This window comes from Oryzias melastigma, linkage group LG15 (genome assembly GCF_002922805.2).
Source record: "Oryzias melastigma strain HK-1 linkage group LG15, ASM292280v2, whole genome shotgun sequence".
Classification (NCBI taxonomy): domain Eukaryota; kingdom Metazoa; phylum Chordata; class Actinopteri; order Beloniformes; family Adrianichthyidae; genus Oryzias; species Oryzias melastigma.
Genome location: NC_050526.1, coordinates 14,120,224 through 14,133,994, shown reverse-complemented (window position 1 = coordinate 14,133,994; position 13,771 = coordinate 14,120,224). Strand labels below are relative to the sequence as shown.

At 40.3% G+C, this 13,771-nt stretch overlaps 1 protein-coding gene across 1 annotated transcript in view; it reads left to right on the top strand.

The window, feature by feature from the left end:
• Window positions 1–13,771, top strand: part of LOC112161767 (spectrin beta chain, non-erythrocytic 1) — a 114,217-nt gene that overhangs the window by 29,437 nt on the left and 71,009 nt on the right. Inside the window, exon 2 of the mRNA XM_024297210.2 lies at window positions 3,196–3,480. Within this exon, the coding sequence (XP_024152978.1) occupies window positions 3,333–3,480 (148 nt within the window). The 5' untranslated portion in view covers window positions 3,196–3,332. The remainder of the gene's footprint in view (window positions 1–3,195; window positions 3,481–13,771) is intronic.

Genomic DNA, 13,771 nt, shown 5'->3' with positions numbered 1-13,771 from the left:
AGCAAACATAATGAATTTCAACTTTTTTGACATCAAAAAAATATCATTAATGTAAATTGAAAACAACTTTGGTCCGAGAACAGAACCTAAGTAGTCTTAAAGTCAAGATCTTTTTTTTATTTCTTTGTGCAGAGAATTAGATTTATAAATCACTTCTGCAGCATCTCTGAAAGCTTTCTCTGTGTGTGTAAGTGTGCTCTCTCTCATCTCTTCTACACATTGTGTTGGCTTGGCTCTGGCAGCACACGCTCTCTTTGCAAGCGTCCCGGCGGTGCCGTATTTTTAGCGCAGCAACATAAGCAGCTCCAGCCTCACTGGTTGTTGATCTGAAAGTGGGTGGCGGTGCACACAAACGCACACACTGACAATTGTTGTGTTGAAAGCAACTGCTAAAGCCTCGCAGTGGAAGGAGGAATCTCATAGGTTGATTGGGGCGTCAGTGGGCGGGGCCAGCAGAGTTCACTGCAGCACAGAAAGCTCACCGTTCTCAAAAATGAGATTTATGAGGATGTACGAGCCAAAACTCTTACTGCAGTTTATGCCATAAGAATATCTGATCTTTTTGTCTTCTTCCTGGGTTTGTTCCAGGAGTCTGCGGAAAATGAAGTTGGCAAAATTGTACGACCAGTTCTGTAGATGCTAATGTCAAAGAAAAAACTTACCTCGTGCATGCTGTCTCCATCCTTCTGCAGTTTTTTGGACGGAGTTCAAAGCTGCAGATGGCACCAAGGATGGAGTTTACCCACAGAAGTTTCTGAAAGTCTTCTGGGTCATTCGGTAATGTCATTGCCACAAATGTACTGATGAGAGATTCAGTGTATTCTAAAGACTCAAATGAGTCAAACCAAGGTCTTATTCTGATTTTCTGCTCCGCAGCGTGCTGTTCAAGACCAGCATTAAATTTTTTTTAAAAAAGGTCACTCCTGTAGTAATTACAGAGCCTTTGCCTCTCAGACATTATAGCTGATCATAGTATGACCTGATTTCATTGATGATCCCAGTGAAGGCGACTAATTCCTTAGTCACAGTGGCTCTTACAAATGGATATGGGCTTTCTGTGGGCAAAAAAATAGGCAAACTTGTACGGGGACGCCCTTCAGGAAATATTAAAGTCGTAGACCATTCGGTGAGCCCATAGGGCACACAGGTTGATTCGTAGTTTCATTTAGACTTCTCTTTTTTCAGCCTCCCTTAATCCTACAGATTTATGTGATCAACATGATCACCTATGCGTCCAACGGGCACCTAAGTATCACCTGCACATTCGATGGCGTGAAGTCAGTAAGGGGCCAGTGCACACACTTGACTAATGACCTGAAGTGCAGGTTCAGGACACCGTACAACAGCAACATTATCCTAACAAATACTTCACGATGTACTTTTCACACACATGACAATCATACCTTCCATTTTCTTGACATCCCTTACGGTGGGCACACCATGATGATGCGGCTGCTCTTATTTAGAACCAATCACGGGCCTGGACAACCCTACAACTGGCAGCACCTGTACAGGTCAACCCCCATCATGATGCATGCAACTAAAGCACAAAGTCCTAGAATTTCTTGCTCTTTTAGACCTATGTGGGCCACAAACCAGCTATGAGACCCATCCATCCATCCATCCATCCATCTTTAGAACCTCCTAGAATCCTTTTTGGAATCGAGGGGCTCGACCCCAGCTACTGTTGTGTAGAGGCGGGTTACACCCTGAACATGTCACAACTGAACTGAAATGCTAGTTTATATATGTATTGTGATTTGTGTTCATCTTCTTCCCTCATGATCATCTCAATAATGGGTCAGGCGGTTGCTGTGGGTTTCAGTGGATCTGTTGCATGAATCCAGCTGGATTTTTGTCGAGTTCATCTGCAGGCGGCCGTGTTTGCTGTGCTGAGTCATGCTGCTGACTGCAGCGTCCTCGCATACAGCTGAGTCGTCGGCTCGTTTTCCTGCTTTTTCTTTATTTGGCGAATCGATCAGACTCCCATAGGGTCAGTGAACGCACCGTCTGGCTCCAGAACAGCAGTTCCCATTAAAACTCCAAACAAGGGCATTTCCTGCCAGATATACCAAAATAAAAGTCATTATATCTGGTGTTATATTTTATTTTCTTGAAAGGAATAAACTTTTTTTAATATAAAATCTGTTGTCACTGTTACTGTCTTTTTCTTTTAGAAGTTTTTTTATTAATGTTTAATCCTCCAGGAGAACATTAAAATTAATTTCATGATTGATCCATGTGTCAACAAGAAATTTTCTTAATCTTATTTTCAAGTTTTCTCAGTTTGAAACCTTTAAGAGAAGTTTCACTGATTTCTGTTGTACAAGTTTAAAAAAAAGGGTTAAATACTTTATTGATTTAAAACCAGAATTATTTTCATGTAATATCATTATTCCTCTTGAGAAGTGGTGTGTATTCATAGAAATGGAAATGTCTATGAGACAATATTTCTGAACCAGTCATTCGTGTGTTGAATCTGGTTGTAATAGCGTGCTTTGACCACAGGGTGATGCTGTTGTCATTGTTAGAGGTGAATTCATTTCAGATCAGAAATGAAAGGCCTGCAGGAGTGTGCAGCCAATCACAAATCTGGAGTCATGGTCATGTGACAGCTTAGTTCAGGGACTCTCAGAAAAGTGTCTCATATTTCCTGAGTAACAAGCACATTTTTGTTATTCTGAAGCAAAAAACTGAAGAAAACAGAAAAGGAATCAACTAAAAATGTTGGAATTTAAATGGACAAAACTGCAGATGAACATTTTAATGTCTCTGTGTGATGAAAATCCTGTAGGATTACTTCAGATATGAGAGTACGTCTGCATTGTTGGCCTCGTGTGTCAGCAAATTTGGAAAAGTGTGAGCTGAAAATGTTCAAAGGTCATCTTTAAAACCTGAAGGCCTTCAGTGAGTTGGAGATGATGACTTGTATGCCCTCCACTGGAGATCAGACCTGCACAGACTCATGTACTTCTCTAAATGTCTGCGTTTTGACCTCTAACTTGACTGCTGAGGCCACTGGCTGTACTCTGAAGTGCTTCATTTCCATGAACTGCTGCTCTCTTCCAAAATCTGTTTTCTTTGTGATGTTTTAGCAGCATCTAACAACAGTGATGCAAAGCCATGACAGTAATCTCTGTTCGTCTGCTTCACCTTCACATGTTTCTAAATCTCGTCCTCTTTCTATATCCGTAGGTTTTTTCCAGCTTTCCATCCCGGCATTCAGAGCCGGCCTGAGCGTGCAGCTCCTGTTGACAGCCGCGTTGGGTCACAGGTGGGGAGGAGCTTAGAGCTTGAAGAAGAAGCAGCAGCGGCGGGGCAGAGAGGTCAACATGACGTCAGTGGCGGCGGAGTTTGAGCACATGGAGATCCAGCAGCAATACAACGATGGCGTCAACAACCGCTGGGACGCCGACGACTGGGATAACGAGAACAGCTCGGCGCGCCTGTTTGAGCGCTCGCGCATCAAAGCCCTCGCAGGTATGTGGAGGGCGGGGTTGGCGTGGTCTGAGTGACGTAAAAGTCGTCTGAAGGAAGGAAGGTTTAACCCTTTTAGCTTTAGAGCTTTAGCTGTAGTTTTTACATTATTTTAATTAACTGAATTTTAAACTGTTTATGAAGTTTTTGTAATTCCAGCAAATTCTGAAGTGAAGAAAAGCAGATTTGTTCTGATATGCAACACTTTACAGTAGTGAAGTGTTTACGCAATCAATGTAAATCTGTCTTGGAGAGATTCTTATAGTTATTGAATTACCCTGATTCCAAAAACGTCCAAAGAGTTACGTGAGGTCAAATGACGTGTGTTATTTAGGGGTCGCGATAGAATCGTTGACTTCAGTGCAGCTGTAGATCTTCAAACGCTGACGGAGACTCTGGATAAAGATCCACTTTTCATTTTGTGGACTAAAAGACAAATGAAGATTCAGGAAAAATTCATGAAGCTTGATACCCAGACCACGTGGATGCTAGTCAGCCGTTTGGTACTGAGATGGTCATCTGGGTCTTTGTTCACGTTTGCTTTTTGTGACTAAAACAGAGCTAAAAGTTACACCTAAAAGCGGAATCATCTAAACGTTTTTGCTTCGACCAACTTCTAGCTAAGAGTTAGCATTTTTTTCCTAACAGATCAGATTTTATTTTGAAAATAGGGGGAAATGGCTTCATAGAAGTTATTGTCCCACAATAGATAACAATAAATCACTATAAATTAATTCTGAACTCCATCTCATGATGTTTTCAGTTAGTGAACGAATTAAGAAGTTCGTCGTGGATTTCAATCAAATTGATCATGTTTGTTAAAAGGAATAAAAAACTTTAAAATGAAAGATCTTTTGCTCTTTACATTAGTTTAGTTTCATACATATCTTTTAATTCTTTAGTGTTTCCTACTAGAGTACATGAAACTAAAAGAGGCAAAAAGCTAACAGTTCACAAAGAAAAAATGGGCGGGGCTAAAGTAGAGTTAGCTAGCTAATCATTTTTGGATTGAAATAGAATGGATGAGGTTTCTAGTTGTAAAAGATCTATAATTAAACATTGTTTTATACTTACAGTCCACATGTGGGGTTTTAGCCTTACACACTTGTTACTTGTTATAGTAGCGCCCTCCTCTGGCAGGGTAGTGCAAATGCAATTAAGGCACGTTTACATAAACGGGATGCACCTTCTTCATTTATTTATTTTTTATGTTCCTTAAACTTCTAGTTTTCAGTCTCGTAATGTCTCTTGATTCGTAGCCGTTTTAACTATCTAATCGTCTTTTTGCTTCAAAATCAATAACCTTTATTGAAACTGCTTTGGTGTTCAGACGATGATGTAATCTGCTGCAGGGACGACAAAACGTGTTTGTGCTGCAGAGAATGTTAATGCTGATCATGAGTTCATGCTGGTGGGTGCTCACATGCCTTGTTTAGTGTGTGTGCGTGTGTGTGTGTTTGTAGTAAAGTTATCTTGGTCTTGCTGCTGTTTTCACCCTTGATGGCCGCTTCCTTCATTTGTGCCCCACTTTGTTAAATAATTCATTCTAGTGAGTTTAAATATGCAGAAGGCTCGGTGTGCCAGTGTGTGTTTTTGTGTTAAGGTGTGCAAGTGAAGGGGGCGGAGCTTGTGTTTTCTACTTGAACAGACTTAATACTTTTATCAGCTTGTTTTTTATGCACCAGTTGCAGGTTTAAAGCTTTTCTAACATTATTTTTGTCTTAACTCTGCACCACATTTAGAGCAGAGTCTCAGATGTTAGTACTGATCTCTTCTGATCCTGAATCCTTTGTGTGTTCTGGAGTCCAATCATTTTCAAACTATAAAAAGTTCTTAAGATGTTTTCTTAAAGTTAGGCTGAATCTGAATTGCTTCCTTGCCCCTTTGACTTCTTCCTATCCCTACATTTAATCCTCCAAGTGGAGATTAAGGGAAAAAATTGTCCTCAAATTTGGATGTCACTATTAGGGCTGAGTTGATAAAATCAATGAACTGATAGGAATCGATCTTGGCTTAATAGATCAATAATGAATCCATAAACGTAGAGATTGATCTAGCACGTAAAGGACAGCTAACTTAAACCTTCATTGCTGACTAAATTAACTTCTTTATAAGCTCACAGGTATGAATTTTCCAAAGTCTTTTTAGGAAACATTACTTTAAAGTATTTCTAAAGCACAGTTTTTTGCTCATACCGTCTTCTTCTTCTGGAATAAGGTGTAATGCTATAGTGTGATCGCCTCCTAGTGGCCAAACTGAAACGCCCTCTTGGAGAAGCAGATCAATTGTTGGAGCGTCTCCGTTTGAGAATCCATGTAACACTGTTTGCTGTTAACAATCTCATTATTCTTTAACTAAAACATTTTACAGTATGTAAAATTTAAATATATTCAAAACATATTTAGATTATTAATGTATTTCTAAACTTTTGTGCTTCAGAGTGAACCCAAATGAAGAAATGTGTTTCTCCTCCTCCAAAAGATTGCATTTACAAAATACAAAAGATTGTATTTGTGACGTAGAAATGACACTGAGGGGCCACAAGCTGCCTGTTCCACTCTGCTCTGAGGGGGCGAGGTTTCCTCAGCCCCAACAGTCCCACCCACAGTCCTGACTCCTGATGACCTCATGCAGAAAAAAACGTCCTAGAAAGCAGGGCAGATTTTTTCATAATCATAATTAAAAGACCACGTGAAACACTTTTACTACAGATTAAACAATGAAGTTTTATCTTTAACAAATTGATTGTTTGGCTAAACCTTGTCTGATCTAAAATTGATCATTTCCTGGTGTTTATGGACGCCTCTGTTTTCCCCTTCTATCTTTGTGTCAACAAAAAAAATTCCACAATAATGACATTCATGACTGTAAACAGAACATAATTGTTTTATAGCTCACTTTGTAGGAACTCAAACGAGCATGTTTGACCTCATGATTAAGGTCATGGAGGCTTGGTGTTCCTTCTGGTCTGCTGACAGGAAGAATAGGAATAGATTTGATTATAAGCTGACCTGAACTGAACAGCAATTTCATATTTTTTGTTAGGTTTAGCTTTTTTTCTCTAGAAATAGTTTGGGAATGCAGAACAGTGACCTGACGTTCCAAAGAGCAGAGTTTGATCCTCTCCTGGATCTTTAACTGGAAGAGAACTCTTCAGCTGCAGGTCCTTTCACTCACAGTTTTCCCCGTGGATCTGATCCTGTGTGCCTGGCTGCAGGTTTCTGTGCTCTCAGGTTTGTTTTCCTCGTTGCATTGAGGAGCGATCATCCATGTTGTTGTGCGAGTTTCAGGCAGCAGTTTGCGGTTTATTCCAGGTGGTGTTTTTGTTTTTCAGATACTTTTAATAGTCAAGAGTGTGACTCTCTCTTGCTTAAATGCTAGTCGCTCACAGCTGCAGACAGATGAGCAGCTTCTTTGTCTCCTGCCCTTGCAGCTGCAGTACCTCCGGGGTCCTCAGGGTGGCGGCAAACACACCCATACAGGAAAATGTGACCAGAAATGAAGAAACAAAAGAAAAGTTGTTTTAGAGCAAAGGTGACAAATTCAAAATCCAAAACATACTTTAGGTTTTGGGCAAAACTGGAAAAACATTTATCGAACACACTAAAACTAATTTTAAAAACGTAACTTTTTAACATAACTATGAATAATAAAAAAGCAGGAGTATTATTCCAGAATAAATCAACTTGAACCTTAAAATGTTGATAAAATCAGATTTCTTTGTTTTTGTTTTTAAGACATAACTGTTAATCTTTTACTATAGATATAATGATGTTGTAACTCCTTCTGAGATATGTTGCAGAAGCACCAATGTGTTCAGGAGTGTCATGGTTGTGTGGTCAAAGTTATAAATAAAGTTTTGTGCAATTACCACCTGATACAGACGATGTGTCGACCACATGAGAACTGGACCGAGTAAGTGTGACATCATTCATAGAAAATAACATAACTTATAATAACAACTTTCTTTCGGCTCCAACCAAAATAAGTCAGATGAACGTCGCCATGTTCAAGGCAAACGATGTCAGTGATTGGTCTGAGTCAATATTTCTATGGCAACCACTCTCGTCAATCATGAGTGAGTTTGTTGGAAGTCTGAACCCCTATTACTTTAAAGAAACCACAGACTTTTATTGAGGCATCTCATTGGTCAATTTTTGAATAACTTGCATTACAGAAAAAATTATGATTATCAAGAAAATGTTAAAACTATCGGAACAAGATTGTTTATTCTGACTAATAGAATGACTGAGTAATAGCTGTTTATTTCTCTATAGAAGTCAATTGAACCATCAGCTACTTCCTGTTTGGAATCCAAAGGGGGAGGGGTCACTCAGTCCAGTTCTCTCTATACAGTCAACGGTGCCATCTATAACTGGGTATTGTTTTATATGAATCATTGCATCTTAATTGATCAATTCTTGCAAAATAATTTAAGTTGGGATGGAAGGAGACGTACAATATTCATTAAATGTTTAACAATTGAAAGTTTTGTTTGCAAAATCCACCTTTTTTAGATGGAAAATGTGTGAAACACGGGCCCGGCTCTCGAACATTTGTGGTTTAAAAATGACATTCCTGAATGTCTCACAGATCTTTAAAAGATGTCAGGACTCATCTGATGAAGTTGGTCTGACCGTGTTGATGGTCAGTGAGGGGGTGAAGACCAAAACCTGTCAGTTAAACCTGCATCAGGTCACCTGCAGACAAACAAGGCTGAAAATGGATACAGAAGTCTTCCTGTGTGTGTGTGTGGGGGGGGTGTGTGTGTGTGTGTGTGTGTGGTTAAAGCCAAGTGCCTCCACATGATATCCGGGGAACACAAAACCACCGGTCTCCATGGAAACACAGGCAGATCTCCTTACATTGAACAGAAGGAGCGTGCATGTGTGTCAGCGTCCATCTCTGCTGGTTTCAACATTAAAATTCATTTTTGCTGCAGCGACGCTTCACATGCTGCACGGTGGTAACCGTGGGAACAGAGTGGAGCTGTTTAGAAAGCAGCAGGACGTTTGTGGAAGCTTGTTCATGTAAAATGTTTTGGGTTTTACTGAAACAGTTAACAATCTTCTGTGATGCTCCATCTATTTAAAACAAAATCTGGTTGGCAGGCTGGTCTTCCATCATAAAAACTCTACTTAAAATATGACTTTCCTTCTGAAATGAAGCGTTTCAGGTTGCATGTGTGGATCCTTCATGGTTTGGGTGGAATTCTGGTGGTTTTCCAACATCCTCCTGAGACCATGTGACCACAGTGATCTCGGGGGCCTGATGCTTCTCATGCTGGACCGCCTGAAGTCTTACAGACCAACTCAGATGAAAATAATGTTTTGGGTGTTTTTAACACGCTCTTGTGGCCTTTGGCCGATGATGGAGGACAGGTATAAAGAAATTAAGCTCAAATTTGCATTTCTGACCATTTATTTTTTCAAATCGCTGTGAAGCAGAGGCAAACTAAAAAAATGCTGTTTGAAAAACTATCTATTTGTGATGTAGAAAATACGGTGCTACAAGCTCCCCGCTCCATCCTGACGCAGACAAATAGATCCATGTCTATCTTTGTTTTCTTTGTCTGAGCTGGAATCTGGATCTAAACTGTACGTCTGGACAGCTCCAATACGCCTCATCATTTCTGTTGAATCTCTAATGTCATGTTGGAGATGTGAGGAGCTGTAAGCTAGTGGATGAGCATGTAAACGGAGAGCTCTCCGCAACAGGGATAGGAAAGGGGGCGGGGTTGGTCCCACCCAAATATCAAAAGCAAATTTAAAAAAAAAAAACTCCTGCTGCTCTGCAGAAACTATGTCCTAGAAAAGTACACAGGTTTTTAGATTTTGCCTAAAAATGGCATAATCATAACTGAAAGACCATTGGGAACGCTTTCATCCAAAGATGATCAGAGTGGCACTTTAAAAGGAATTCAATCCACATTGATACGCTTACACACACACGCCGGGATTTCAGTCGTGTTCGAGACAAGAGGAGGTCATTTAATCATGTAATCCTGGATACAGTCAGATTCCAGATGAGCCATAATCAGGATACAAAGATTCTTCCTGAATATTCTACAACAGTAAAACTTTATTCACAAATGAGGCATGCGTGGCATATTTACAGTGGGTGGATCATCTCTAATGTCACCTTTAGGATTCGTCACAAAAAAAAGCCTGAATGGGCACATTTGCTCCGCCCACCTCGACAAAAAAATCTAAAAATGGGCAAGGCAAAGTAGTTTTCAGCCAAACAAAACACACCCCTACTAATCCAAATATTTGAGCTCTAATAAAATCAAAAAGATTACACTTTCACAAACACACACTCTTAAAAATAACATCAAGCTACTTTTGACACAAGTATTTTATGATGTACATAGAAAATTGCTCCCTTTTGTCACCGCTCTCAGTGGTCTTTGAGGGACTACAACATCTGGAACGAAAACTTTGGATGAAAGAAGATCTAACTCAGAATTCCTGAAAGATCTGATGGACAAAAAGTCTTCTAAAGGTCCCTGGCTTGTTTTTTTTTTTTTTTTTAACATACGGCTTGTCATCAGGTCATGCGCTGCTCATTGTATCTCATTCACTGTAATCTCAGGAACCATTTCCTGTTGATAAACTCATGTAAAAAATCGTATCTCAAATTACCTCTTTACTCTGAATGGAAAAACTGTCATTCTGCAAACCCAATGATTGATTTTTCTGGAAATCCAAACTCTTCTTGCTTTGCTACTTTACCCCCAACCATGAAGCCCCCACCTCCGAGCATTTGAAAGCTTTTCGTTAAGTTCTAAAAACACTTTTTATCCCTAAAATATGAATTGTTATCAAAATGTGGATGTTTGGTTTCCTGTCTTGTCACTGCTGCTGTTTCATCTTCACTAAGCTGAACCAGCACCGATGGACTCTGTGGGTGAGGCTCAGACAGAAGCAGTCCTGCGTTTGTTTGAGGGCTTTTTCATGGAGACTCTGGGTAATTGGAAGCAGAGGCAGACCAGGATCCCCACAGAGATGCACATGACCCACACAGACGGGAATGTGTGTCACTTCCTGTTTGCAGGAGCAGTGTGAGGAATGCTGGGAATGTTGGTGTGGCTCTTTTCTGTGTTCAATTGCTGCTTTTCAGGAAAAAGTGAGAGTGAAGCAGCTACAGGTCATCTTTCTGTTCCACTGTTTCTGGGAATTTTGTATGTTTTGTTTTCACACATATTTGTTTATCTGAGTCAATAAATGCAGTTAAAAAAAATCATTAATTCATTTAGTAGAAAAATGGATTGGGTAAACGCAGCTGGTCCTTTACCGTACAGGAAGTGGCATTCTCCGCCTCCCTGCTGCCCTCAGAGGAATGTGAGTGCGGTCAGGAGGATGAGGCAGCGAGTCGGTGTGAAATTCACCACAGCAGCGCTGCGTGTTTGGTCCCTGAACGCACCGTCTGCTTCGGATTGAGCAGAGATGAGTTTGAGCCGACCTCCGCTCCGGCTCTATGAAGGCTCTGTTTGGCTTGGCGGTGGCGGCCCGAGGGGCCGAACCACGAGGAAGTCTGATGATGGCGGGGAACACGGCGTGACCGAGCGGACGGACAGAGAGCGCTCTCATGCTGAGGGATGCTCGGGGACACCAAGAGCAGCTTGAGGTGTTTGAATCTCCGGGTCCATCTGCTGCCTGTTTGCGGTGACCTGACCTCTGACCTCTGCTGGAGCGGCATCCAGTTTTACCCAAACGTCTCATCCTGCCCTCCCCCCATTCATTCGGAAACAAAAACAACCAAAAATGTCTTTGTTTGAGACGTGAAGATCAAATTAGACGTCACCGCTCTACAAATGTCTCTTATCGTCTGGGATTGATCAAAAGAGGGAGAATAACAATTGAGGAGAGGGACTGGAAGGAAAGTTTCAGATGTGTTCCTCCAGAAGCTGATCTGCTGAAGGTGTGTTAGGATGTCGGTCCTCCCTGTGACCTGTGTGGATGGAAAATATTTGGAACATGTCAGGAGGTTTTTTATCCCTCAGATGAGACCAGAAACACAAATGCTGCAGATGTGAGGCTCTCTCATTCAAACCTCCATCTGACAAATCAAACCTTCCATGATATTTTTTTTTTACTTGTAGTTATCTAAAAGATTGTTTGTAAATGAAAATGTTGAGAAAAAATACATATTTAACTTGTTGCGATACCAACCCCCACATCCACCCGTCCACCAACCTTCTGTCTGCCCCTCCATCAGAGTTGGGATTAATATGGAGAGAAAATAGTCTCACCCCGATTTATGTGTGTGTATTCTACATTTGTGACTGACAAAATATATGTCGTGCATAAGTACAAAAATTACGAAATTTAAAAACTAAATACAATATGCAATTTACACATGCACAAATTAAAATTACCACAGCTTAAAACTAACTACAAACTTTTTAAAAGTTACGCACAAATTGCTTGTTACACACACACAAAACTGCAGTTACACACAAATCTGATAGGCTTTTTTTTAATTAATTATCAGGCATATCTGTTTACGTAAGTGAGAAAAGTTTTACCAGGTATTCTCCATAATCTGAGTTCAAAGCAGCTGAAAAGAAAACTTATGGCCCATCATTCTAGCAGCATTTAATTACATCACTTACGAACAAATCTTGGAGATGATAATAGTTTCACATTTTCAAAAAAGCTATTTGTGCATAATTTTCAAAGATTTGTGTTTGTAGGTAGTTTAAAGCGGTTGTGATTTTAATTTGTGCATGTGTGCTTTGTATTTTATTTTATTTTATCATTTTTATGTATTTCATGAGTTACAAATTAAGAATTACGCACGCACAAATCGGGTTGAGTCTATTTTCTCTTCATATTTTCCTCATTTGTTGCAGGTGCTTCTTGAAAATATCCAGCATCACAATTAAAAAAAACAAGTACTGCTTTTTTAAAATACTACCTACTACTACCTACCTACTCTGTACATTATTTAGCATAAACATTCAGTGCAGAACCTGCTTTTTTGAACTAAGTGTATCAGCTTTTGTTATTCCTTTTTTTATTGGACATTACATACATTCATGCATTTATACTTACATGTGTATTCGCATATACATAGTTATTAAATCTTTCCATTAAAAAAAATAACAAGTTGACTCATCTAAGTGGCTTTTTAGAAGAAGGTGAGGCGGCCGTGGTGCAGAGGTAAACCCGTCGACTCCTGATCGGAATATTGCAGGGTCGATTCCCGCTTTGCCTGCCTATGTGTCCAAGTGTTCTTGGGCAAGGCATGAACCCCACTTTGCTTCTGGTGGAAGGTTTGTGCTAGTGTTCGGCAGCGGAGTCACCACCAGTGCGTGAATGGGTCTGAGACTGTAAAGCGCTTTGGCTCTTCAAGGAAGGTAGTAAAGCGCTATATAAGTATACACTATTGCCAAGATTTAAGCAGATTTTTTTATTAGTTTTTACTATTATTTTTTTTTTTTTTACAGTGCACTGTACTATGCGTTCTGATTTGCTGTGTTCAGTTTGACAACTTTACATATTCTTCAATCAGACCTTTGTTTTCCTCCTATGATCCTGGACTGATTTTTCTATGAAGGTTTGAGTTTAAACAAAAAGATAAAAGAAGTTTGAAAATGTTCATTTCTGTCTGAGAAACGTGTATTAAAGTGTGTACTGAGGAGTTTTACAGCTTTAAAACATCTAAAATCCTACTTCAATTATCGCAGGTTATTTTTTAGAATGTAACTCCTGCTATAAATGAAGAACACTATACATGAAATGTTTTGTTGGGGTTTGATTGGTTTTCCTCCAGACTTTGAATGTTGGACTTTCCTCTGCTGGATCTTCGTTCTGCTTTCTAGCTGCTTTTCTTTGACTGGTGGAAAGGAAAAAGTGAGCGCGTCCAGGGTGGATTTCTCATCGCGGTCTGAGTTTTTATGTTTATCAGCAAAAGATCCCGATGACAGCGAAGGAAATCGAACCAGGGCCTCATCACTATGAAGGAAGCGGCCCGCTGCTTGTGGCTGCAGACGTTAGTGGAGAAGCCTCTTACATTTCTGGGATGTGTTGTGACAGAAATATTTTTTCCGTGTATTGTTCGAGCATCCTGACCTCTGACCTTTTGCCTCGTCGCTGTCTCTGGTGAATCTGTAACGCAGGAAGCAGAGCTCTGACCATTCCAGATTTGTTTGGCGTCCCCACCTTTTACCGCTGTGTTGTGCGTGAAGCTGATGGCTCAAACAGGAAGTGCTGGAATGCTCCGACAGGAAGAAGATCTCCTGAGCGCTCTAATATTAGAGCGGAGGGTTCCTCAGGATGTTTGGACG